The sequence below is a fragment of the Lontra canadensis genome, unplaced genomic scaffold (genome assembly GCF_010015895.1).
Source record: "Lontra canadensis isolate GAN:19392208 unplaced genomic scaffold, GSC_riverotter_1.0 scaffold29, whole genome shotgun sequence".
Classification (NCBI taxonomy): Eukaryota; Metazoa; Chordata; class Mammalia; order Carnivora; family Mustelidae; genus Lontra; species Lontra canadensis.
The window spans coordinates 128,111-154,522 of record NW_022631023.1 but is presented as its reverse complement, the minus strand read 5'-3'; the positions used below and the strand labels follow the sequence as shown (position 1 = coordinate 154,522).

The 26,412-nt window shown below is 57.5% G+C and overlaps 1 protein-coding gene across 8 annotated transcripts in view; it reads left to right on the top strand.

The window, feature by feature from the left end:
• Nucleotides 1-25,021, top strand: part of DIP2A (disco interacting protein 2 homolog A) — a 93,555-nt gene extending 68,534 nt beyond the window's left edge. For 3 of the 8 annotated variants that reach the window (XM_032865177.1, XM_032865173.1, XM_032865178.1), the window contains 18 exons: nucleotides 919-1,033; nucleotides 5,258-5,459; nucleotides 6,403-6,512; nucleotides 6,598-6,678; nucleotides 9,117-9,240; nucleotides 13,470-13,591; nucleotides 13,716-13,827; nucleotides 14,888-15,000; nucleotides 15,483-15,613; nucleotides 16,202-16,370; nucleotides 16,910-17,080; nucleotides 18,387-18,416; nucleotides 19,182-19,243; nucleotides 19,876-19,933; nucleotides 21,429-21,503; nucleotides 22,667-22,841; nucleotides 22,957-23,080; nucleotides 23,513-25,021. In XM_032865177.1, the coding sequence (XP_032721068.1) occupies nucleotides 919-1,033; nucleotides 5,258-5,459; nucleotides 6,403-6,512; nucleotides 6,598-6,678; nucleotides 9,117-9,240; nucleotides 13,470-13,591; nucleotides 13,716-13,827; nucleotides 14,888-15,000; nucleotides 15,483-15,613; nucleotides 16,202-16,370; nucleotides 16,910-17,080; nucleotides 18,387-18,416; nucleotides 19,182-19,243; nucleotides 19,876-19,933; nucleotides 21,429-21,503; nucleotides 22,667-22,841; nucleotides 22,957-23,080; nucleotides 23,513-23,765 (2,227 nt within the window). In that variant the 3' untranslated portion in view covers nucleotides 23,766-25,021. Of the gene's footprint in view, nucleotides 1-918; nucleotides 1,034-5,257; nucleotides 5,460-6,402; nucleotides 6,513-6,597; nucleotides 6,679-9,116; nucleotides 9,241-13,469; nucleotides 13,592-13,715; nucleotides 13,828-14,887; nucleotides 15,001-15,482; nucleotides 15,614-16,201; nucleotides 16,371-16,909; nucleotides 17,081-18,386; nucleotides 18,417-19,181; nucleotides 19,244-19,875; nucleotides 19,934-21,428; nucleotides 21,504-22,666; nucleotides 22,842-22,956; nucleotides 23,081-23,512 lie in introns of those variants that run through there. The other 5 variants (XM_032865174.1, XM_032865176.1, XM_032865175.1 and 2 more) reach the window with 5 other exon arrangements.
• Nucleotides 25,022-26,412: the final 1,391 nt, after the last annotated feature.

Sequence of the window (26,412 nt, the reverse complement as noted above, 5' to 3'; positions counted from 1 at the left end):
CGGAGAAGGGTGGCATGGAAATAGCAGACGTGGGGGGAGGGCATCTGAGCGGCCGGAGGCTGGGTTTGTGGGACTCGAGAAGGGTCCAGCACTGGGGTCAAGCAGAAGGCATGAAAGTCCCCAGCGCTGGGACCAGCCAAGAAGGCAGCCGTGCAGTGATGTTTTTAAGTTATTAAACGGAATTTTTAACTTAGATTTTACATTTTTCAAAATCGTTACTTAATTGTGCAGTTGTAATAAAAACATTCTCGGGAATGTAAGTTTCAGAAGTTGTGTTACCAAAAGACGCTTCTTCTGAAAACAGCTTCACAGGGGATACTGAGATGCATTCAAGATGTCTGAAAGCAGGAGAAATTTAGTGCTGGGCGAAGTGTGTGTGCGCACACCCGCCGACAGGAGAACAAGGGAACGCGAGCGTGTCGCGATGGCCCAGAGCGGGAGCAGCAGGTGTGCTGGTGTGTGGGGCCTGGGGGGAGACCGGCCTCCGGTCCTACAGGGAAGGAGAGAGAACCGCCTCCCCGTGTAAGAGGCAAAGGCAGCAAGTGCAGAGAAAGGGGGAAGGTAGACACGGGGACACTGACATGTTCGCGAGGGACCGACAGTCCGGCCGATGGTCCTTCCAGACGGAGATGTGTGCGGAGAAATGTACTCCGTGCATTAACATGGTAATTAAGGACAGTTTCCTTTTAAGGTCTGTGTCTGGTGGTTTTGCTTTGCCCCAAAGTCATTTTGTTGTAGCGAGTCAGAACTACTTCCGCCGCCCGCAGGAGACCAGGTCGCGTCTCCCGTGCTCAGCCGCGGCCACGTTAGTCTCTTAGGCCTTAGCCTGTCTGCACCCTCCGTTTTGAGGGAGAGGAAGCATCTGTGTCCCATTTGCTGTGCTTTGCGGGTGGTCATGTTGTCCTCGTCCCCCCCCAGGATCGCTGTGTTCTCCGTGACGGTGCTGCACGACGACCGTATTGTCCTGGTGGCCGAGCAGCGGCCCGACGCCTCGGAGGAGGACAGCTTCCAGTGGATGAGCCGCGTGCTGCAGGTGGGCCCGGCGGCTGGCCACGGTCTCGGGGCGCCTGGTTCCCAGGAATCCGAGGGCGCAGAGCCCGGCCTGTCCATCCCGTCTCTGGCTCCGGGCCGAGCAGGCTGGGTGTCCGGTCGCCCGACACGGGATCTCGGCTTGACCTCCTGAGTCTCAGGCTTCCTGCCCCCGTGCCGCCTCCCCCCTGCCCTGTGCCGCCTCCCCCCTGCCCCCGTGCCGCCTCCCCCTTGCCCCGTGCCACCCCCCCCCCGCCCTGTGCTGCCTCCCCCTGGCGCTGCCTATACCCAGCACGGCCTCACCCAGCAGGTGCCAAAGAAACCCGGGCTTAGCGAGGGTGACGGACAGCACTGGGAAGCTGTAATTCCTACAGGGAATGCATAGAACAGCAGCCCCATACCTGCCCTGCCGATTGGGGTGAGGTCAGTTGAGACTATTAACGTAGGTTCAGACCAGGCCATGGCCCCGGGAGCCTGGGAGCACCGCGCTTACACGCCATCACACGGGTGGTGGTTTCCTGCGTCCTGTTACGAAAATGTCAAAGCGTCACGCAGAAAGTCCCTAATACCCACCTTTAGGTCCTGCAGTGGCCAACACGTCATCACCCTTGCCCATCGCACATCTGTCCCTGTGTACTCCTCAGGGCGCGCTATGTGGCCCTCATTTCCTTAAACACCGAACAAGAGTCCTGCGTACTACTCTGGGGGAAGGGAGTAAAATTTACATTCGGTGAAGCACGCATGCCTTACGGGGACCGTCCAGTGGGGGTTTTCGGTTGACTCGACGGGATGCAGTTTCCATGTCCAGTGAGCCCATCTGTGGGTGCGGGCGGTGAGCGTCGACAGCCGTACACCCCAGGTAGCCAGCGCGTCGCGATAACAAGGACACGGAGTGTTTCCATCGTGCCAGCAGATTCTCCCGTGGCCCCACCTCCGCCGCGCTGCCCAGCCCGAGAGCCCCTGGTCGGCTGCGTGTCCGCATGCGTGAGCGGCATGGAGTGTCTCCCTTTCTGCCGTAGACGGGTCTCGGGAAAGGGACTCACACGGTGTTTGCCTCCTGTCTTGCTTCCTTCCCTCCGTGTGGCTTTGGGACTGCTCGTGTCATCGTGTGGGGGCTGGGCCTTCCTCTCCATGCCTGGTGGTGTTTCTTCGCTTACCTGTTGACACCCTGATGGACGTGTGGGTTGCGCATTTCTGCCTAATGAACAAAGCTGCCGTGGGCAGTGGCGTACCGACCTTGGGGTGCGTTTCCTCTAGTGTCCCGCCATCAGGCCAGTTGTGTGGGGGGCCCCGAAGCTGGCAGAGACGGGCGTGGAGCTGTCCACGCATCGGGAGACCCGGCGACCGAGCCTCAGAGGGTGTTCCCCACTCGTGTCTCCCAACGCAGACTTTCCATAGAATTTGTGGTGGGTTGTTATGGAATAGTTCTAATACAACAAACAAAAACAAGAGTGTGATTGATGTGGGGGACAGAGGCAGAAGGGAATGGAGATCAAGTTAAACGTCCTCGTGACCTGCGGCCTGTGCTTGAGGCGGCAGAGGGTCACCTTCCTCCGGGAAGCTCCCTGATGTCTTAACGTTGATGCCGTGCTGCAGGGAGAAACAACCCTAACTTGACCCAGTCCTGTAGGCTCCTTCAGCAGGTCAAAGTCCTTTTGGACACCTCCTCGTCTTCACCTCCCCAGCGTGAAAGTGTATCATCAGCCACCCCTCACAGTCCCAGGGCAGCAGCCCCCTCTGCCCACGGGGTCCCGTCCCCACAGCTTTCATAAAACCACCTTTTTGCACCAAAGACGCCTCAAGAATTCTTTCTTGACCGTTGGCTCTAGACCTCACCAATCCCGCCAGCATTCAAAAGTGACATCATAATAACCCACATTCCTATCACCCTGCTTGGCAGTTACCAGTCCAGGTCCTGACCGTGTCCTCCCCTGGCCTCCCCCCTTCTCCCGCAGGAGTGTTTTGAAGTAATGCCAGCTATCACATTTTACCTGTAAAGATTTTACTCTTTCTTTAAGCAAGGAATAACCGTTATCACATCTCTAATGTTAGTAATTTTCTTATTTTTTAAAATTGAGATGATTGACGTATAACCCTAATCTCAGGTGTACAGTGTAATTTGTACGCTCTGGGACGTGATCCCCACAGTAAGTCTGGCAGACGTCGATCACCATGTATAACCACAAATGTTCTTGTGACGAGGACTTTTAGGATCTACCGTCTTAGCCGCTCCCGCGTGTCCAGTACAGCCCTGTCTCTGGTCACCGAGCGCTGCACCCCCAGACTCTGTTCTGTGACTGGAGGCTCGTGGCCTCTGACCCTCCCTCCCGTTCTGCCCACGCCCGCCCCCGCCTCTGGCGCCTCCACTCTGTATCCGTCAGCTCGGTTAGCGTCGCACGGGGCAGTGACGTCACGTGGGGCGTGCTTCTCTCCGACTTATTCTGCTTCTCCCCTCGGGGTGCGTCCACGTTGTCACCAATGGCTTGTTCTTCGTGGCTGAGGAATGTTCGGTCGTGTGCGCCGCATCCTCTCGGCCCGACCGTCAGGCGGCGATGCACGGGCTGCTTCTGTGTCTTGGCTCTTGTAGATGGTGCTGCGATAGGTGTAGGGACGCCGTTATCTCTTTGAGTTAGTGCTTCTGGGAAAACACTAGCAGTGCGATTGCTGGGTCTAGGGCAGCTCTATTGTTAGTCTGTGAGGACCCTCCACGCCGTCCTCCAGAGCAGCTGCCCCGGGTTGCATTCCCAGCAGCAGTACACGGGGCTCCCCTTTCTCCGCACCCTCGCCAGCACCTGTCGTTTCCTGTGTTGATTTTAGCTGCTCCGACAGGTGTGAGGTGGGATCTCACTTTTTTAAATTTTCATTTTCCAGATAACTGATGATGTTGGGCACCTTTTCACGTACCTGTTGAGCATATGTATGTCTTCTTCGGGAAATGCCCATTTAGATCCTCTGTGCATTTTTTAGCTGGATTGTTTGTTTTTGCCGTTGAGTTGTGTGTGTTCTTTATATATTTGGGGTGTTAACCCCTTATCAGATACGTGACTTGCAGCTGTCTTCTCTGATTCAGAAGGTCGTCTTTTCATTTTGCTGATGGCTTCCTCTGCCCTGCGGAAGCCTTTTTGTTTGATGTCGTCCTACTTGCTCATGTTTGCTTTCATTACCTTTGCCTTCGGTGTCAGAGCCGTAAAATCACCAACAAGACCTGTGTCGGGGAGCTTGCCACCTATGTCTTCTTTTTGGAGTTTTGTGGTTTCAGGTCTCACGTTCAAGTCTTTAACCAATTTTGATTTTATTTTTGTGGGTGGTGTGAGAAGGTGGTCCCGTTTCATTCTCCTGTCCACTTCCCCCAGACCGCCCCTTCCTCTTGGTGCGTTCTTGCCCCCTTTGTCACACACTAATCGATCGTCTGTGTTGGGCTTATTTCTGGGTTCTCTTGTATTCCGTGGCTGTGTATGTCTTCTTTTGCTGATGCTGTGCTGTTTTGGTTACTAAAGCTTCGTGACATAATTCAAAATCATGAACGCCTCCAGCTCTGTTCCTCAGGTTTGCTTCAGGTGCTTTGGGTCTTTTCATGATTTTGTACACATTTTAGGAGGATTTGTTTTAGTTTTTTGAAAAATGCCATTGGACAGGTGCCTGGGTGGCTCAGTGGGTTAAGCTGCTGCCTTCGGCTCAGGTCATGACCTCAGGGTCCTGGGATCGAGCCCCGCATCGGGCTCTCTGCTCAGCGGGGAGCCTGCTTCCCCCTCTCTCTCTGCCTGCCTCTGCCTACTTGTGGTCTGTCTCTGTCAAATAAATAAATAAAATCTTTAAAAAAAATGCCATTGGAATCACGGATTGCACTGAATCTGTAGATTACTTTGGGTAGAATGGACATTTTAAAAACGTTAATTCTGAGCACAGGGTAAATTCGGAGACTCCATTTTCTGCCCCATAGCTCCATGGGCTCGTCTGACTTTCCTTTCCGAAAAGACGTGCTTTTGGGTTTACGAGTTTGTGCACAGACACACAGTAGGCGTGTGTGTCCGATGACAGAAACGGACGCACGTCCTTCCGTGTTTTCTTGTCGAACAGAGTGTCTCCACGACCTTCAGAGCTGCGTGTCTCCCCGGTGCAGCCTCCCAGCCCCCATAGCCGTGAGCGGCTCAGCCCGGGCTCGCCCGCGGCCAGGTGGTGTGTCGGGTCTCACGCACCGTCCCTCTGAGCTGGTGGTGTTCCCTTCCAGGCCATCGACAGCATCCACCAGGTGGGCGTGTACTGTCTGGCACTGGTTCCCGCCAACACCCTGCCCAAGGCTCCTCTCGGAGGGATTCACATTTCTGAAACCAAGCAGCGTTTCCTGGAGGGGCTGCTGCACCCCTGCAGTGTACTCATGTGCCCTCACACCTGTGTCACCAACCTTCCCAAACCTCGCCAGAAACAACCAGGTCAGTGCTAGCTAACCGTAGCCGTCCATCCAGTCTCAGCACTGCTGGCAGCCGTGCTCGTGGTTAAGTGTGCGGGCCTTGTGGCGCCTGCCTCTCCGGGGCTGGGCTAGGGCCAGACCTGCAGGGGGCGGTCCCCATCTCCTGCCTCCCGAGAACCAAGCCGCAGGCGAGGAAGCTTGACCATGTCACCTCTGTGCTGGGACCCATCCCATTGACTGAATGCAGGCGTCTGAGGCTTGGAAGGCGATGGGGTGGCTCCCAGGGCATAGAGGTGCAGCCCAAGGGCAGACGTGGAGCTTGGGAGGCAGAGCAACCGCACAGTGCTGGGGGGTCAGTGCTGGGGCTGGGGTTGGGGGCCGGGGCTGGGGGCCTGCCCTTTATGCTGCACCCTGGGGCCTGCGCACGCCCCCTCCCTGCCCCCTGACAGCCCAGGACGGCTGGCATTTCAGGGGCCTCCGCAGATGGTTCCTCTCCCTTCCCTGATCTCACGCACTGAAAAACTAATCTTAAAGACTGGTTTGACAGTTATTTTTGTTCTTTGGTTTTGTGAATCTTTAGTAAATGCTAATATTTTTTTCACTGAATATCGAACGCTTAAATTATCATTAAATAAAATACATTTACTCAGGAAGATATACCTTCCTGTTTGGTGTGTAAGAAGCAGGAAAAGAACGCTGTTGAGCACGTAGCTGTGGCTGTGGCTGAGGCCCAGTCCCACCCCCAGGGACACGCTGGGGGCGAGTTTCTCAGCCTGGGGTTCCCTGTGTTGGAGGCAGGGATTCTCTTTGTCGCTCACCATGACCCTTACAGCTGGTTTCCCGAGCTCAGCACCTTAATGGAGAGTGAAACGCCTCCTTCAGACAGAAAGTATTGTGGCAGGAGGGTCCCGGGCCGGTCCTGTCCCCGAGCCACCACCTGCTCACTCAGAAACCCCGTTTTCCAGAGGTGGGGCCGGCCTCCATGATCGTGGGGAACCTGGTTGCCGGTAAGAGGATCGCACAGGCCTCAGGGAGGGAGCTGGCTCACCTGGAGGACAGCGACCAGGCCAGAAAGGTAATGGCCGGTGGCCGGGGCGCGAGGAGGGCGTGAGGAGGGCGCCCCTCGGCGAGCTGCCAGCTGAGTGGGCCTGTCCGCGCAGTTCCTGTTCCTGCCCGACGTGCTGCAGTGGCGAGCGCACACCACTCCTGACCACCCCCTGTTCCTGCTGCTCAACGCCAAGGTGAGGCCGGTTCCCCGCTCTGCCCAGAGTGCGCCCCCCGCCACCCTCCCCACCCATGCTTCCCGGCGGGGGACTCCGCGTCTCCTCATTCAGGCAGTGACGTCGCTGTGTTTAACGGAAAATTCCCGGTTAGGGACAGTATGCTCACAAAGACTCCTCGGTGAGCTGGAAGAAAACGTTTCTTTTGTAAAAATTAGGAATCTAGACTTTTCCATGTACAGCTTTAACATGACAGGCGCTGTTTACGGCCCTGGTCCTAGTGTAGGCTCAGAAATTCACTTCCATGGTTTTGACTGCCTTTTAGTGTGGTCTCTCCACCCGGGAGTTCTAGGGTAGAAGGGAGGTGCTGTGAACCTCGCGTCCGACTCTGGGCCAGCGGGCAGGATGTAGAAACAGGACAAGTTACAGAACCGTGGCCGTCCCGTCTCCGACGCATCGCACGCAGGCTGGGAGGACGGTTGCGCTCGGACGCGGTGCAGGGCAGGTCGCTGTGGGCGCAGGAGACGCTAGTCTAGCTCTTCTTTCCGCTCATCACTGCCCACTCTTTCTTCACTCAGGAAACACTTACTGATGCCTGTTAGGTTCTGGGCGTTAAGAGAAAAAGCGTCCTGCCCTCGGGACGTTTGAAGTGCGTTTTCTCTGCTGGAAGACTGGTCCATAGGAGACGTTACGTTCTCTGTTCACTGTGTACCCGCAGATGTAGAACGGTGTTCAGAAAGCGTTTGTTTTATCATTGATGAGTTCTGAAGCATGGAGATAGCCAGGAATTCCCAAGTGGCCAAGGTAAAATGAGCTCGTGAGCTCATGATGGGAACCCAAAGAAGAGAACAGCAGGGCCATGGCCCCGAGGGCAGGGGCTCAGAGCTGCAAGGCCTGCTGCTGGCTGTTACCCCGAACCCCAAGAGTGTGGCCAGAAGCCGGCGTGGGACTGCTCTGTAGGCACGTGATGGGGTTTGTGGTTCTGGGTGGCTCCTGTGGGCTGCAGGAGGGTGAGTGTGGGGTGGCAGCTCACTGAGGAGGGGCCCCGGGGTGAGGGCCGCGGGGAGTTGCTCGCTAGACATGTGCGGAGAGGTGGACGGTCTCTGAAGCCAAGAAAGAGCTCAGGAGGGGCCTGCGGAAGACGGGCTTGACCTTTTCCAAATCCGTTCCCGACTTTCCTCTAAGTCACTGGTAAAACTTTACATTTCTCATGGTTAGCCTTCTTTGGTTTTGAAATGTCCTTGGGTCCCTGAGGACGTGCTGGCCTCTGCCCTAGGAGGAGGCCTGTGGCCATGTAGACAGCTGTCCAGGGGGACTGGCAGGCTCTGCCTGGAGCTGATCTTCTGCCCCTCAGCTGGGCTCAGGAGAAGCAAGCCTAGCTCCCTTGCACGCAGCCTGGAGGGCCTCTGTGCTTGGCTCTGTGGACCACGCCTTGGCCTTCGGAGTGGAGAAGGGAGGAGTTCTGGTCGGCTGGGGTGTTCTGGGGCAGTATGTGCAGACCGAGCTGCACTTTTAATTTCTTTAAGAAGGACTCCGAGAGCTCGGAGGTCCGCCCGACTCCGTGAGCCGAGAGAAGGAGGCCTTTGGTGGGAACTGGTCTGCAGGCCCGAGGTCCTTGGCAGAGATGGGAGGCGAGCGAGCCAGCCCCTGCTGCCCGCGCCGCCATGTGTCTGCCCACGAGCTCCGAGAGGGCTGGCCCGTGGCCTGGGGGAGGGGAGGGTTAACCGTGCTTGACCCGTAGCTTACCAGTGTGCGTCTCCTTCTGGTGCAGTGTGCTGTGTGTTTCTGTTCAGGATAATGGTTGTTTCTGGGGAAGGAGGATGAATGAAGGGTGGTGTGCAGGGTGGTGGTGATTTGTTGTAGAAAACAGGTTTAGACATTATGTGGCAAAATATTATTAGGGAAGGAGAACCTAGATATTTATTACATTATTCTTTATAATTAAGTTTAGTTAATTAATTTAACAAAATGTTTTAGACAGACCGAGTGAGTGCACATGAGCGCCTTGGGGAGCGGCAGAGGGAGAGCCAGCACCTTAAGCAGGTGTCATGCCCACTGTGGAGCCCGACTTGGAGCTCGATCTCACAACCCTGAGATCATGACCCGGGCTAATCTAGAGTCAGACACTTAACCAGCTGAGCCAACGGGGCTCCCTCAAGAGTTTTCTTTAATGGCTGTGCCCCTGACCGTCCTGGACAAGCAGCGTGCCCCCGGTCCAGGCTCTCAGGACACACTGCATGACTTGTCCCTTCCCTGCTGGACATACAGCTCGCCTTTGGCGATTCTCCCTGAGATACGATGACTCGGAAAGACAGCAGGGGTGTGTCTAGGACCGGCACGGGCCGCGGGCCCCGACCACAGGCTTAGTGGGTACAGGGCAGGAGCAGCGTGTGCACGGGGGCCCGAGGAGCAGATCCCGGCCCCCCAGCCCCACGCCGACACAGGGACCACTCTCCTAGGGGACCGTCACCAGCACTGCAACCTGTGTCCAGCTGCACAAAAGGGCAGAGAGAGTGGCTGCCGCCCTGACGGAGAAGGCAAGACTGAACACTGGGGACCACGTGGCTTTGGTCTACCCGCCAGGTAAGCACACGGAGACCTCCCTCGGCTCTGCGCTGGTGGGCACGCGCGGTTATTATAAAGCAGACCCCCTGGAACCGCCTGCCAGGTCAGGGGACTGAAGTGGACCACGCGCCCCAGGTGTCCCCCGCACAACGCCCTCCACTCTCTCCAGAGCAGCCTCTGCCCCTGGTCTCCGTTGTCTCTTCTGCCCGCTGGGGCACCCCGCACATCGAGTTAGTCTGCCAGTTTTCTTGAACTTTGATAGGTTTTTAGAGTCTTAATCCTCAGGCTCTCTGTCTCCCTGTGCTTATAACGTATCGGCTGAAGGCCCGGTTTGCCTCTGCAGAGGCCCCCAGGCGAGAGGCCCCCCAGCCGCACGTGCAGGCGGCTCCCGTCTTTCCTGCAGGTTGGCGGTGAGGTCCCGGCTCTGAGTCCTACTCGGGTTTGGTGCCTTTGCCGACTCCAGGCGGTGCTGAATTTCTTCGTCAGGGACCAGGTCAGCTTGTGTCTCCTCTTGTGGTGTTATTAGCCGCTGGCTGACGCTTCCGACTTCACTCGTGAACCTTTGGGGTCACAAAACAGTGATGGTCTCATTCCGTCGATTCTTGTTCTCATTTACCGGCCGTGAAACTGACGCACAGAGCCTCCCTTCATCTAGCATTCGGCACCCCGTGGTGGAATTCACGGTGCTGATCTTTCCTTCTGTCCGTCCCGTGTATTCCTGTCACGCTCCGAAGCCGACCGGTCAGTGGGTCTGGAAGTGCGTACGTCGTTGTGAACTCACGACTGAAATGAATTTGTCGGGTTTCAGCCCTTTGCAGTTAGTTTCTTTGTCAGAGCTCAGGTCGCCAGCAGGAGCCCCTTCCGGCTGGGTCATGGCGACCACAGTCGTCCCAGAACAAAACCTGGGCGTGAGGGATGCGCATTTCTTCGGGCTGGCCGCGGTGTGTTGGCTTTGCCGCGAGCAGAGCTGGGAATTACAAATAAGCACAACGTGTCTCCTGGAGGGGCAGCCCCCTCTGAGTTCACACTCTTACATCCCCTTCGCATTCAGGATGAGCCCCTCCTACCGCTTTCCACACCAGGGAAAGCTCCCTGGTTTTCCTTACCTGGTTCCATAACGGGAAGCTCCCGTTTTCCGTACCAGGGACCGTGCTTCTTCAGAGCAGGGAGAGAGCAGAACTCAGACATGCCGCAGTCACGCAGCTGCTTAAACCTGCCTCACACGCAGCACTCCCAGGACAACGGCACAAGTGCTGTCACCACCAAATGAGGTGGGGACAGGTCGCCGTGTGCACACATGCTTCCCGCCTCCCCCTCGTCGCCCCCGTGTGTCGGCTGTCGGAGGGACAGTCAACGCCCAAACCCAGCCTCTAGGCTTCTTCTTTGGTTTCCAAAAGGGCTTCCATAGCTGAAGGAGACTCACAGGACCCTGGAGGCCCGGCTCCTGTCAAGTCAGAGTTGTTTCTCCCTGTAGCGTGGCATCCGCATTAAGACTGGGAGTTTCCCCGAGGAATGTTGCACTCTGCCCGCCTCAAGTACAGGTCAACAGTTACAAGGACATTTAATTTTACCTACGTTTTTTAAAAAAAAGATTTTATTTATTTATTTATTTGACAGACAGAGATCACAAGTAGGCAGAGAGGCAGGCAGAGAGGGAGGAGGAAGCAGGCTCCCCGCTGAGCAGAGAGCCCGATGCGGGGCTCGATCCCAGGACCCTGAGATGATGACCTGAGCCGAAGGTAGAGGCTTAACCCACTGAGCCACCCAGGTGCCCCAGATTTTATCTACATTTCCTTCTGCTCCTGATGAATTTCTAGAACACAGGTGAGGTTCGGTGGGGTGAGGTCTCGAGCCAATGACCAAGAAAGAATTCTTGAGACGTCTTTGGTGCAAAACGGTGGTTTATTAACGCACAGGGACAGGACGCGGGGGCAGGGAGAGCTGCTGCCTCGGGGTTGTGGGGGTGGCAGGTTATGTACCATGGGGGTGGGGGAAGTAAGGAAGAGGGAGATTTCAATAGACTTTCATAGGCTAAAGAGGGCCTACAGGATACCAGATGCCAGAGGCCTGGCCATTGCCCTATTAGTTTTGCCCTTTTTAGCAAGCTATTAAGATAGTCCTAAAGAATGTCACTTATGTCCCACCCAGGAGTGGGGATGCTGGTTGGTCGGGGCCAGGGTGTGGTTTCAAGGTGTCAGCCTTTTGCTTTGTCCTCAGCCAGCCTTCTGTTCCTTGTCACTTCTGTTCCCCACATCACCTGGGCTGAGACTGGAGTCCCCACTCTTCAGCTAACCCTGGGTTCCAGGAGTAAGGCAAGTGGCCGCGGAGCTGTGCTGCCCTGGCCCTGAGCTGGCCGCACGGGCTGCAGTGGGGCTGTGCCCCTGGGCTCAGGGCAGGGCTGAAGGCCTCGGGAGCGCCCCGAGGGAAGGCTTCACTACAGGAAAGTGGAAGGAGAGACAGGCTTGCCATCTTGGTGATAGAGAATCCCATGGGGGACGAGGGGAGGGCCCTGCTGCTCTCCTCTGCCCAGGAGTATGTCTGACGCCATTCAGAAGGGAGTGCCTGCTGGGGATCTGAATTTACCTCTGAAAACCTGCCCACAGGTGGAGAGTGCTCGCCAGAGGCAGAGCTGGGGTCCCCGCGGGGGGGGGCCCCCCTTGCTTTGCACTCCCCACAGGGCGTGTTGTGTATTTCTTGGGAGTGAAGTGGGGGTCCGGGATTTCTTCCAGCTTCCAGAGGGCTGTTAGAGCCGGGGACTAAGAACCTTGCTGCCTGGAAGCGGCAGACGGATGCGTTCCTCCCACCGGTGCACCTGGAAACAGCTGCCTTCAGGGAGCAGCGTGGATTTTGGGAGCTCCTGGGCCGAGACCGTGTGGGCGTGGGAACACTCACGTGTGCCCCAGCCTGCTGAGTGTGCTCAGGCCCTGCTGCGACTGCCCAGCCGCCTTGGCCTCAGTGTCCGTTATTAACACTGAGGGACCCTGGCGAAAGCCCCCGCCAGGTTAAGTGGGACATAGTTGTTTTGACCCTGGAATGGAAATAGCCTGAGGCTGGTGTCTTGTAGCCCGAGGATGCCAGGTGGGGGCCCTGTGTGCTCAGAGGGGCCTCCAGGGTGGTGGTGGGGGCGGGCGTGTCAAGCTGGACGAGTTCCAGATGTGAGTATAGGTTTTAAGTGCCATATAATTCCCCCTCAGTCTTAAATAGGAGGAGTTTTAAACATTTAGAAACTTGCGGGAACATTTTGGTGGTCCTGTGTCATGAAGTGCAGCGGAAAGTGAGGTGGGATGCCCCGGCCTGGGCAGACGTGCAGGGAGCAGGTGCAGGCTCTCCGAGGGGCCAGACCCTGCTGCGTCCTCCGTGTCACCTCCTGCTCCATTCCTTCTCCTTGGTGGGCGGGCCGCTCCCCTTCGCGTGTTCCCCTCCTTTTCGGAGCCGGGCAGCCTTCCCCTCAAAGGGCTTCTGACTTTGGAACTTCCTCCTTGCACACCTGCCCCGCCCTTGGCTGCACAGGAACAGCAGCAGGCCTGGTGCCTCCCCTGGGCTGCGGCCTCCCGCCCTCGCCCTCCGTGCCCTCCCCTGTGGCACAGGTACACGCTATCCCTCCTCTGCAGCCTTTCAGGAGAGCCTCTGTGCCTCCCTCGTGGTACTCAGTTGTGCAGATGCGGATGCCGGCGGGCCGGTCTGGCACCGAGAGGCGTCCTGCAGCACCAGCCGGGCCGGAAGCAGCTGCCGGCTGGCGGGGGCCAGAATAGGGTCTGGGGAAGGTGCAGACTGAGTGTTTGGGAGACTCAGGACGGGAGGGAGAGTTTTGTTTGTCTGGGGTGTGGGGTTTTTTGAGGGTGGTGGGTTGGTGTGCACGTCCTCTTAGTTTAGGCGATACTCCCTGGGGCCGGGCGATGTCGGCCCAGAGCTGTCTCCAGAGCTGGGGTCCCGAATACGCATTCTTACGTGGTCCAGTCGTTCTTAGGTGTTGCCTGTGCTAAAGAAATCATTAACTTCTCGTCCCTTACACGGAGGACACACACCGTTTGCATGTGTAAAGTGGGGGTGCAGGGCCCAGCAGAGCAGAAGCAGAAAAAGGAGGCAACAGCAGATTTGTGTGGAGTCTGTCCGTCTCCCTGTCTCAGTACCGGTGAGGTTTGGTTAGTGGCTTTCCAGGTAGTGCTGGACGGAGACCCTCTCGTCTCTGTGGCCGTCCGGGTCATGTTCCGCCCACACTGACCCCCTCTGACCGCATGTCTCCGCAGGGGTGGACCTCATTGCTGCCTTCTACGGCTGTCTGTACTGTGGCTGCGTGCCCGTCACGGTGCGGCCCCCGCACCCCCAGAACCTCGCCACCACGCTGCCCACCGTCAAGATGATCGTGGAGGTATGTGTGTGTTGTGCACCGGCCGCCAGGCTTGACAGGGGCGGGGCCTTGTGCGGTGACCATGTCCTCTCTCCCAGGCCCTGCGGGACGTCCCGCTCATGCCTCCAACCCCTGTGCTCCGCAGGTCAGCAAGTCCGCTTGCGTCCTCACCACACAGGCCATCATGCGGCTGCTCAAGTCCAAAGACGCGGCAGCTGCCGTGGACGTCAGGACCTGGCCGACCATTCTGGACACAGGTGCGGGTTCTCGGCGCTGTAAGGGTGGGTGCTGGTCCCCGGGACGCACCGCCTTAACTTTCTTTGTGGTGCGGATTGTACCCTTGCTACCAGCAATACCAGTTGTGTGAAAGCAGCTGGAATAGATGGTGAAGGGGGCTCGCCTCCGGGCCTCCCTCGTGGTGGGACCCTCACCCCGCGGGGGCAGAAGTCCTTGTCGGAAGCCGGTGTGCCCGCGGACCGTCCTTCCCCGTGCTGCTGCTTGTGGCGGGGCAGCAGTCCGTCCCGTGGCACATACCTCTATCCCTTGTCCCTGTCCCCGGTGAAGGCTACTGGGCCCCAGGACATGCCTGTGGGCCAACCAGGAAGGGCTGCCGAGCCGTGGACCACTGTGCCTCGAGCCATGAGGTCAGCCTAGGGCTGAGACGCCCCAGAGCAGCACACCCCGCAGGCTCTGTCGGTGAGCTGCACCGCACAGCCATGGGGTGTCAGCCAGTAAGCAGGCCGGCGTCCCTCCTCGCCCTTGCACCTTGCCGGCCCCTGCCCTTGGGCTCTAGGGCAAGCGGGCAGGGACTGTGTTGTCTGTCATTACTGGCAAACTGCCAGACCTGGGGAGCTGGCCCAGGCCAGCTGGTGTGGGGCCCGGGAGGGCTCGGGCGCAGACTGGCTCCGGAGGGTCTCCTGGCCTCGCTGGCTTGCTGCAGTGTCGGCTCCAGCCTTGGCCTCTCTGGAGTCCACCCCGTGGTCGTACAGGAACAACGAAGCAGGGAGAGGCCTGAGAGCCTGTCCCCAGCTCTCGCTGTGGCCGGAGTTCTTCCTGGTCTCACTTTGCCCACCAGTAAATGCCCAGTGCCCACTGTCCCTGTCCCCACGCGCTCAGAGCAGTCATGCTGGGTCCGCTCCAGGTGACATTTCCCTGAAGCGTAAAATGAGCTTCCCCGTGTACGCACGTGGCCTGCTGTCTCCAGGCCTCCCTCCTGTCCCGCGCCGGCTCTCTCCAAGACCCCCAGGAACGGATCATGTTTTCTTTCTCCCTTTGAGAGCCTGAAGTAGTGTTAACATTGCTGGGTCTCTGCTTCAACAGATGACATACCAAAAAAGAAGGTGACGAGCATTTTCAGGCCCCCGTCTCCAGACGTGCTCGCGTACTTGGACTTCAGTGTGTCGACTACGGGGATACTAGCAGGTGTGAAGGTGGGTCCTGTGGTCACAGTCCTATTTGCTTCCGCCGCTGACGGGTGGGGAGAAAGGGTGCTGGGTGCAGGCGTTGGCAGGCCCTCACTCCTATCCACAGCTGGGAGCTGCGGTCGTATTGCCTGAAGTTTGTGTTAAATACCAGTAAATCCCCAGAGTCAGGTTTGCCTGAGAGCCGTGCATATTTTAATGTTTCATAGTAACATCTAAATGGGGATTTGTGACTGGCTTTGGGAGCAGGTGGCTTTGATCAGTCTGTGTCCTCACCAGGGTCCAAGCGCTCCAGTCAATTTTTTTTTATCATTCTGAAGTCCCACGTAGAAGGTCTTTTGTGGGCCATTTCCTGCGTGTTATCCGGTTCGTATGGGGATTTGAGCCAGCCGTCCTGTAAGGCAGTAACCCTGGCTGTGCGGGCTGCAGGCCCTGCTGCTCACCTCCTCTCTCCCTCACGCGCTGACCAGAACTTCACTGTGCTCTCTAAGATGTCGCATGCAGCCACCAGTGCCTTGTGTCGCTCCATAAAGCTGCAGTGTGAGCTGTACCCCTCGAGGCAGATCGCCATCTGCCTCGACCCCTACTGTGGCCTCGGCTTCGCCCTGTGGTGTCTGTGCAGGTGAGTGCCGCCGGCGGAGAGCAGGTGAGAGCAGGTGCCCCTGCAGCTGTGCCGGCCTTCAGGGCTGGAATCGCTTGTGTCATTTCGGGGGAAACTGAACATTCATTTGATGCCCAGGGAGTCTAAGATGTACACGTGAGTGGGTTTGTTTGGGGATGGGAAGGATTGGAGCCCGAGTTTGAAAGTGAGTAGAAGAGTAAAAATACATGTTTTCAGTACATATAAACACTGTCCATTACTCGTAATTGGGAAGAGACTACTTAGTTTTATCAAATACTAGGACGCAGGGACAGATCTTTGGACGTAGAAAGCCAGAGTTTCCAGTGGCAGGCTCTGCCCTCACTGTGGCCCTGGATCCTTCCAAAGTGCTTAGAGGGAGACCACATGCCTCGGTCATCCCCTGCTCCCCACAGAATTTTCTAGTGACTCTCCCACTTGACATTAGGGCCAAATGGTGCCCGCTTCTGGCTAGAGAAGAAGTGTTCTTGGAGAAGGAAAGAAGTGGGCGCTCCAGGCACATGTGGTGCAGGCGGACAGGGCATCCTGAGGGCTGCGGCTGCTGTCCTCACTGTCCCTGCCCTCTTCCAGTGTCTACTCAGGACACCAGTCCGTCCTGGTGCCCCCGCTGGAGCTGGAGAGCAATGTGTCCCTGTGGCTGTCTGCAGTCAGCCAGTACAAGGCCCGGGTCACCTTCTGCTCCTACTCGGTGATGGAGATGTGCACCAAGGGCCTAGGAGCACAGACAGGCCTCCTCAGGGTGAGTGTTGCTTTCCTGTCAGAGTGTCCAAACCAGGGGCTCCTGCTTGCTTCCAACCCAGGCTCTGGGAACCTTCAACAAAGACCTCCAGGATCTTTCAAGCCAACTGTGGAAATGGAGTTGGGCCACACTGGCTCCGTGGCCCTTTATCCTGGTCCCCTCCCTGCTGCGAGCTCCTCCCTGTGCCCCTACTGGTTCCCCTCTTCCTCTGTACACCCCACACGGCAGAGGAGGGTGTGAGAGCCGGGGGTGCCAGGGTGAGGTGTGGGGCCCCTGCTAGCACACCGTGGGGCGCGGGGCCTGGGACGGGGCACAGCAGGCCAGGAGTGGGGGCAGAGCTGAGGGGCCCCGTCCAGTGCTGTCATACTTAGGACCCTGGGGACCCGAGACCCAGCCCGGGAAACCCAGGGGAGGAGGAGGCCGGGGTGTGCGGTCTGCCTCCCATTGCCCTGCTCCTGTTCCTGCGCCGGGTGCCCCTGGGGTGTCCCTCCAAGGCTTCCTCAGGCGGCTCAGGACCGTCCCACCCACCCCTCCTGCAGACAAAGGGGGTGAACCTGTCCTGTGTGCGCACCTGCATGGTGGTCGCGGAGGAGCGGCCCAGGATCGCGCTGACGCAGTCCTTCTCCAAGCTGTTCAAGGACCTGGGGCTGCCGGCGCGCGCCGTGAGCACCACGTTCGGGTGCAGGGTCAATGTGGCCATCTGCCTCCAGGTAAGGCCTGCGGGGGGCGCCGCTGCCCCGTCCGCGTGCCGTCCTGCCTCCTGCTCTGTGGTCCCTGCTCGCCCTCTGAGCCTTTGCCGTGCACGTCCGTCTGTCGGTCCGGCTTGGGAGCCGGGAGGGTCTTTCGTGAAAGATGTTCCCGTCTCCGGGCGATCAGGGGTTCATTGAAAACAGCAGGTTCCTGAGCAGTGACCACTCACGTCCCTGGGGAAGTCTCTGAGGTGAGCACAGCACGTAGCTGAGTTTTCAAAGCAAGATAAACTTACCGCGACATTTACCGATTTTATGTTATTTATTTTTAAAGATTTTATTTATTTATTTGACAGAGATCACAAGTAGGCAGAGAGGCAGAGGGGCAAGCAGGCTCCCCGCCGAGCAGGGAGCCCAGTGTGGGGCTCCATCCCAGGACCCTGAGATCATGACCTGAGCGGAAGGCAGAGGCATGAGCTCCCCAGGCGTCCTGACATTTACAAATTTTAAATGGAAACATTAATTAATGTGGTGGTTTGTATTGCCCCCAATTCATCTGTGAAACATTAAGGTATTTTACTTATTAAGAGGAAACACAGTTTCGAAACTCGAGCGGCTGGAGGGCTGTTGACTGCTGCTTCCGACAACTGGCTGTTTTCTGGCGTTGGTCCTAGTGTCTCCATCTCCCGTCTCTGAGCGCCTGCTGAATGCCTTTCTCACCGACCTGGTAGAGGCAACACAGGGGCCAGAGCATCCCAGGGGCCAGAGCAGGGCCGGGTGCGAAGCCAGAGCCTCTGTGCGGCCGTGGTCCTCGGCGCCTGGCGCACCCGTCCTGGGCCAACCTGTCCTCAGCACAGGGCCGGTTCCACATGCAGAGACCACCCTCCTGTGGTCCTAGCATTTCTGCTGATGTCTCTCCACCATGAAGCCTCTGCTGGCCTCTCTGAGCCTCAGGCCCTTGTCGGTGGCTGGAGGAGGTAGGCTGGGCGCCGACAGACGTCCCTTCCTGCTGCGGAAGGTGTGCCCCAGCGTCAGGCTGGGGATGCAGGTCCCGGGCCGCGAGTGAGCACCTTGCTCTCCGTGCAGCCCCTACAAGCCTCTGCCCTCCCGACTAGGCACTGGAGGGCATCCGTACTGTTTGTCGGTACGAGGGACGCCACGTAGCGTTGCCGGAGTCTTCCTGGGTTGTTATGTTTGTGCTTTGAGATGCAGTGACGTATTTTGCTTTCTCTTCCCGTGTGTTTCTCACGTGGCCTGTTGCTTTCTGTTTGTTTCCTGTGGCTGTCTCCTCCCTGTCTCCCTCTGCTGGCCTCTTTGCCTCTGTCAGCCCAACAGGCTGGGAAAGCTGGCTGAGCAGGTACGACCTTGACCTCAAACTCAAGGCACCTCTGTGCTTCCCCCAAGAGTTCTTGTGACCTTCTTGTGAATTCTAGACAAATGCATGTTTCTTTCCTGTCTGACTTGGCTCACAGTAGATGTTATGGACGTACTACAAAAGCTCCTTGGAAACCAAATGTAAGGGCAAAGCTATTTTCTAAAGAATGTGCCAGTCCCAGTGTTGCCCACGGAAGGAGGGCAGTGTTTGGTCTCAAAGAGGACCCTTGTTCTAACCAGGGCAGGCACGGGTCACGCTGTCCTGGAGCTCCAGAGGGATGTTGAGTGCAGCGTCTAACTCAATGCTCCTTATCTACTAAATGGAACCTAACAGCCTCAGCGGGGTCAATGCCAAGGGTCCGATGAGAGGAGAGGAGGGTGACTTCCCAAGAGAGCCTCTGCTCAGCCCTTGGTAGAGTCCCGTTGGCCGGCGGGAGGCCAGGCCTGACCCGATGGCTTGGTGGCTGTGCCCTCCAAAACCTGTGGTGGTATTTTTACCACAAAGCTGTTAGAACTGACAAGTAAAACTGTAGGGTTTTCCGGACATTTCCCTCGACGTTGTCAAGCCAGTAGATGTTTGGATGGAGGCGTCCGTGCCCTGGGCAGGCTCATTGCGGCAGGTAGAGCTGCTGCTGTCCTGGGTTTCCCCAGGCGCCTGGGAGGCGCCGTCACGCGCTGTGCCCACGTGGGTGGAGACGCCCTCCCGCAAACCCGATGAAGGGAGGTCCCTCTGCTGCTCTCCTTCCAGGGCACGGCCGGCCCAGACCCCACCACTGTCTACGTGGACATGAGGGCACTGCGTCATGACCGGTAAGGGCCCGTCCCCACCTGCAGGGGAACTTGTGTGGGCTGCATCATGAGCTGACCTCCCGGCACCCTGGGTTAGCGGCTGGCTGGCCAGGTCCCCTGGATCGCCTAGGCTGCCTTCCCGTCCCCTTGTATCGGTGCACGGGAGGCAGCAACCCCGTACCTGTTGCTTCCACCAGTGGATGGATGATGGCCATTTCCAGACACCTGACCTGGGTCTTCTTAGGGGTAGAAAACAAGTGAACCAGCCAACGGCAAGCATGTTCTTCCCACGATGCCATTTTAAGACCAGACTTAGTGTTTGTGTCAGTAAACGTACGCTGGGGGCCACGGTATGTCCCTGGGGGTCTAGGTCTCTCCCAGCAGTGAAGCTGGGTGCTGTTCCGGACCCTCAATCCGGCCACGCTGCCCCTTGAGGGAAACAGCGGTGGAGCTTCCTGGGGGTGCGGCTAGTGGGTCTGGGGAGGCCCCAGGGAAATCCTTGCAATTCTTGCCCTGGGTCACGGCCAGTCAGCAGGCGGGCACGGCTCCAAGGTCACGGCAAGCTCGTGAGTCTAAGGGCGAGGCATGGTCCACAGACTGACCCCTAGACTGATAATCCGTTTCTGATGGCCTTTTCCCTTGTTAATTTTCAGGGTACGTTTGGTAGAACGGGGTTCTCCGCACAGTCTGCCATTGACGGAGTCTGGAAAGGTAGTGGAAGCCGGAACTTGGCCCCTGGCGGGTGCTGAGAATTCAACACATCCTAATAGACACAGACTGACCAGGGTCACAGCTGGGCTGATGCAGAGGGCTCGTCTCTTCCTCACCACTCACACGAGGACATCAGAAAGGGAGAGAAGGGCAGAAGCCAGAAGGAGCTCCCACTGTGGGGCTTGAGCCCGCTGGGCCCCTTGGGTCAGGGCCCGATGCCTCCAGGGGAATCTGGAGAACAGGTGTCCTCAGAACCGGGGAAAGTTCGAGGGAAGGAAGAGCACCCTCGTGGCTTTATCCGGCGGTGCGGTGCAGTGTGGGGACGGCCTGGGCGCCAGGAGGTGTCGGGGTCAAAGGCAGGGCTGCGTGCATCGTGGCCAGCAACAGATGACCCCAATGTCAGGACTTCCCACGGCTCCTGCTGCGCATCCGTGCTAGGCCGAGGGCAGAGGGGCAGCCCGTCCTGTACCTGCACAATCCCAGAGGCAAGAGATGGAGGTTGGCGCAGGCCACGCAGCCTGGAAGGGCCACCCCATCCTGTCCCCCACCATTAGGGTCACAGCGGCTTCTAGGGACAGGGCTGTGGGGGCAGTAACAGGACAAGCCTGTATGCCTGCAGAGGGTGACCAGGGTCAGGGTCCTGAGGAGAAACAGCCATGGACATGAGGGGCAGAAGGCTCCCCTGGTGCAAAGGTCCTGGGGTGGGAGTGTGGGCCTTGGAGGAGCCAGTGTGGCCGGAGTGAGTGGGGTAGGGAGAGGCGGAAGGATGACCATGGACTACAGAGCCTGCAACCCCATGTTCCTGTGACTCCTTCACCCTTCCTCCCACCTGCCTGGAGGTCCCCACGGCCATCTGTCTTGTATGTGGGGATGTCACCCGAGACGGCACAGGTGGCAGGTGGTCTGAGCGGAGCCTGTGGCCCTGCATGCCTGAGCTGGCCGGCACAGACCTGGACAGGTAGCTCCCAAGCCAGGCTGGGGCTCACCGAGCCAGCAGATGGAGACTGGCAGTGTGCCCGTGGTGTGTGGACGGCACCCCACACTCGTGGGCCCTGAAAGGGCCTGTTGACCTCGTGTGGCCTTAGTGGAAGACCCCAGGTGTGGGAGATGCTATGGAAACTCTCCTTACCCCTCTCTACATCTGAAATAGAGTCCATTCTTAGGAACGGGATAATTCTACTAAGATTCACAATTGATTTTTTTTTTTAAGATTTTATTTATTTATTTGACAGAGATCACAAGCAGGCAGAGAGGCAGGCAGAGAGAGAGAGGGGGAAGCAGGCTCCCCGCTGAGCAGAGAGCCCGAGGCGGGGCTCGATCCCAGGACCCTGGGATCATGACCTGAGCTGAAGGCAGAGGCTTTAACCCACGGAGCCACCCAGGCGCCCCTCACAATTGATTATTATCTATTAAAAAGTCTCTTATTTCTCTGAAAAATCAGAGTCTGGTTTAGGTTGGCTTCCAACCCTCCTGATCACTCACATTCTCTTTCCAGATCCTCCCGGGGGTGAAGGTCATCATTGCTCACACTGAAACCAAAGGGCCCCTTGGAGACTCACACCTGGGAGAGGTAAGGTGGGAGCCCAGAGCCCCCGTGACCTCAGCAGCTGCTCCCTCCGTCACTCCCCCCAGCCTGTCTCAGAGTCAGGAGTTCTTAGGAATCCTCGGCTCAGAGTCAAGAAACCTCGAGTTTTGTGGGCACTGGGAGGCCTGAGGAGCCGCACAGACACTGTGGGTCCCCTTGAGAAGCAGTCCCTGAGGGAGGGGCTGGCGGGGGGCAGACACGGGCTGGCGGGGGGGTCCCTCTGTCCTCAGGGTGCAGGCTTTGCGGGCGTCGCTGTGCTGACAGCGTGCTGTGCGTGTGAGTGGGTCCTGAGTGACTCAGGGCCAGTGGGACTGTCCCTGGAGGCCGGGGGCCCAGGCGGCTCAGTCATGGTGGAAGGGTCTAGGCTTCCAGCGCCAGGCTCTGTAGGCGTGCACCAGGTGGGCACAGGACCACCGTGCTCTGCCATGTTCCACTTCCAGGATCCCGGGGTTCTACCAGATGCTACCCAGTGTGTCTGATGGGGGCCTCCTGGGGTCCCTCAGTGTCCTGATTAGAAGGGGTCCTGGTCCCAGGGCGGAGTGTGGTCAGCATGGGGCCTCCCCTTGGCCCTCCCCCTTCCTGGCCAGCTGGACCCCGGCCTGTTAGAGCAACAGATTGGCCCCATGGTGCTCATGGAGGGTCTGTGCCAGGCTGGGAACCTCCCTCTCAGGGCAGAAGGCCCTACTGGCGGCCCCGCGCCCTTTCTCAGATCCTGTCTGTGGGGTGTCTGGAGCCAGGCGCTCAGTCTGGGGAGGGGACTGTGCGTCCTGGATGGGCATGGTTAGAAGGACGCGCTAGGGGACCCTGCAACCCTCAGTGCCCTAGCCTGTGTGCGGCTGATGGGAGTGTCGGTGCGCGTAGATGCGTCGTGTCCGCCGGGGAGTTCAGCGGCCACGCCTGCTCCTGGCACCTGTCCCCGAGGGACGTGCAGATGCCCCCAGCCCTCTCCCACCGTCCATACCATCTTACTCCGCACAAAGGAGAGGAATGCTCCACCTGCTTGCTCTCCGTGCCTGTAATTTTAGCTCGTTCGCGAGAAAACATCTCCCTCTCCTGCTGCCTCCGCTCACGTTTTCTTAGTGCTCTGGGCTCGTGGCGGCTCCGGGCGCGGTGAGGGGCCACCACGTGTCGTCCTCTGGGCCCCACAGATCTGGGTGAGCAGCCCCCATAACGCCACCGGCTACTACACGGTCTACGGGGAGGAGGCTCTGCACGCCGACCACTTCAGCGCCCGGCTGAGTTTTGGAGACACCCAGACCGTTTGGGCGAGGACGGGCTACCTGGGTTTCCTCCGAAGGACGGAGCTCACCGATGCCAGTGGAGGTGAGGCTGGCCCCAACGTGGCCATGGTGGTGCCCTGTGCGGAGGCGCCCGGGGTCCCCGGGGTCCCGCGGGTGCCCCCGGGTGTCCTTCTGAGGCATGCGGCCCGCGTTCACAGAGCGACACGATGCGCTGTACGTGGTCGGGTCTCTGGACGAGACGCTGGAGCTGAGAGGGATGCGCTACCACCCCATTGACATTGAGACGTCCGTGGTCCGAGCCCACAGGAGCGTCGCCGAGTGGTGAGCGCCCTGCTGCCACCGGCAGCCCCCCCCCGCCGCTCGTGGGCTCTCTGCCTCGTCCCCCTCCGCCTCAGGCCACAGATCTGGCTCCCGAATCGTGAGGCCTCTCGGTTGTCCTGAAGTGTTTGCTCCGAATCTTTCAGTCTCAGGGTCTGGGCTCTTGAGGTCTTCCCTCGGTAGGAAGCTTGAACGGGGCCAGGTCAGCGTCGAATCAAACCCTGGGTTCTCATCCAGGATCGTAGTCAGAGCAGAGACTCCTAGAGGGCGCGTCTGGCCCAGTCCTCCCCTTGGTGACGACGTCACGCTGTGAGGTGGCGTCGGCGAGCGTCTGCGGTTCGTCTCACCCGCTGTGTTTGGCCCCATTTCCCGCATGTTGTGAGGCCCGGAGGCTGCGCCTGCTGCCGTGTGACTCCACCCGTCTTGTCCCCGCAGCGCCGTGTTCACCTGGACCAACCTGCTGGTGGTGGTGGTGGAGCTGGACGGGCTGGAGCAGGATGCGCTGGACCTGGTGGCGCTGGTCACCAACGTGGTTCTGGAGGAGCACCACCTGGTCGTGGGCGTGGTGGTGCTCGTGGACCCCGGCGTAATCCCCATCAACTCGCGAGGCGAGAAGCAGCGCATGCACCTGCGGGACGGCTTCCTGGCCGACCAGCTGGACCCCATCTACGTGGCCTACAACATGTGAGCGCGGCCGCTGGGAGAAGGGCCCCGGCCGTCCCGAGCGCTGTGCCCTTCCCGCTCTGCCGGGACAGACCCATCTCCAGGCTCCCCAAATCTCACGTTGGAAGCCGCTTCCTGGGCCGTCTGAAGAAACGTCTCCTCTCCGAGGACATTCAGGAGAACAGGAATGTCAGTACTTGAACGGAGGGCTGCCTGGGGGAGGCGGGCCCGGCTCGGGGTGGGAGGGATTGCAAGTGCGCTACTGTGTCGCGAGTTTGCACTTTTTTTAGGCTAAAAATATAGTTCTTGATTTTAAAAACTCAATTATTTATTCCCACTTCCTGTATAGACCTTATGCCGGGAAGAGCTTAAGGCCCCTGTTGCGTGCGCTTCACTTCTGTTTCGCGGGGAGGAGCCGGGGGGATGAGGGGGTCCTGGCCAGCCCCCCGACTCTGCATTCGCAGGGCACTTCCCGTGCTGGCTCGTTGTGCAAACGCCGAGCACGCGTGTGCCCGACCGTCCGCGCGTGTGGTCACGGAGAGCCGAGAAGCGCGGGCGGCCGTCAGGTTAGATGCCTGCTTTCGGGCGGTGGGGCCAGCATTTGGTTTTCAGCCTCCGTCCTGGCTCTGTAGCTTCATGCTGTCCAGTTAACGTCCTTGTTTTCCCGCCGGCGCCATCTCAGATCTCGCGGTCCGTGGGATTGCGTTGGATTGTTACTTTTATCCCTCTTCAGCGGACTCGGAGGCCTTGGGAGCAGCCCCCGAGGCGTCAGGTCCTTGGTGGCGCCCGTGAGCCCCCTGCCGCGGTCAAGGGGCCATGGACAGAGCCTTGTGTCCCCGCCCCCTCCCACGGACCCGGGCTCCCCCAGTTTGAGTTGTGTGCCTATAAAACTTGGCCAAACCACATTCAGTTATTTTATTCAAACTTGGTGAAACTGACGGATCTAATATTATAAGAAACCTAAATCAAAGAAGAGAATGTAAAACCCTTTAGATACGTATAAGAATTTGAAGCAAAGCTCAAATCTAAGATTATTTTTATATAGCGATTAAAGAGTATGTTATGAAGTCATGGGGTTTTGGGGGGATTGAGGGTGGGAAAGTTTATGAATTATGCATGCTTCCTAGGAACAACCAGGTGTTTCTGGAATTAGCCTGGAGCAGTGCCTAACAAAGCTATTATTAATTCTCTTCCATCTTAAATTCACCACCGGATGGGTCTGGCCAGCCGGGCCGACTCTGACATCTCCTGCTTGGCTACAGGTAGCACGTGCGTATTAGTTCCGTTAGCCTGTGGTGTTGTTGTGGCGGAAAGTGTTACGACATACTGGAATTCTAACAATCCTGTTGTAATTATGTACATAATCTGTATAACTTATTGTTTGACGTACAGGGGTTCTAGCACCGGACCAGTGGACATTCCCCGTACTAGAATGCCCGCAGGGAAAACTACCTAACCCTGATCTTAATGTTGTAGTTTTATAGCAAACAAATACTGTAAAATTTTTGTATCGAGAGGTCAGTGGCAGTAAGACAAAGTGTCTTGTAAATTAAGATTTCAAGAAGCACATTAAAATGTCTTAAAATTGCTCTCTGGGAATTCTGTATATCACACTAAAATTTTTTTATATCATTATGTTAATAAAAGGTATTGACTTTGTAATTCTGTTCTTTGAAATGTGTGAAATGTTTTCTAAATAACTCCAAATAAGATGTATTTTATTATGCATTCTTTCTTCTAAATATAAAAGCATTTATGCTTACAGGATAAGATCTACAGAGCACATTAAAGTGTGAGGAAGAAAAGTAAGATCTCCTCTTACCCTACCTCCTGGTAATAGCAGCATCTGCATTTGATGAAAATCCTTCAGGGATTCATTTTTTCTTTATTAAAATTTTTACAAAATTAGGACCCTATGCTTTTATATCCATTTTTGTACTTAATAAATTACAGACTTTTAATCTGTCACATATATCCCTCTACATGTTTTAGCCACTGGGTCCTCTGGCCGTGCCGCGACTCACGGCTGTTTTGGTTCTGCTGTCCGCCAGTGTTGGGTGACGCAGGGACAGCACCAAGTACCCGCCGTCCACAGTGGCAGCCACGGTCTCTGACGAGTTCCTGCCGGGAGAGTGGCCAGGCAGAGCTCATCCCCGTCTGAAAGCCCATGTGGGGTGGCCTCTTTCCGGCAGCCACCAGTATGGGCCACGGACCCTTGGCTGACATTAAAAGACGTCCTTGCCAAAACTGATAGTCAAATAAGTGTCACGTCTGGTCATGAGTCACCGTGATTTCTCTTTGATTCATTCTCTTGAGATCTGCTGACTCTTTGTGCTCAGTTTTTTTGGCTGATTTGTAGGAGCCATTTTATATTACGAATTATAACGTCCGCATATACAGTCCATACTGTGTCTAGTAGGTCATTTGCATCTTGATACTGTTTGCTTTAATTTAGAGTTTTAAGATTTTTATTTATTTATTTGAGAGGGAGACACAGAGCTAGCATGAACCGGGGGGAGGGGGGCGAGGGGGTGAGGAGCAGGGAGGAGAGGGGGAAGCAGGCTCCCCGCCGAGCAGGGAGCCCAATGTGGGACTCGATCCCAGAACCCTGAGATCATGACCTGAGCCGAAGGCAGAGGCTTAACCCACTGAGCCACCCAGGTGCCCCAATT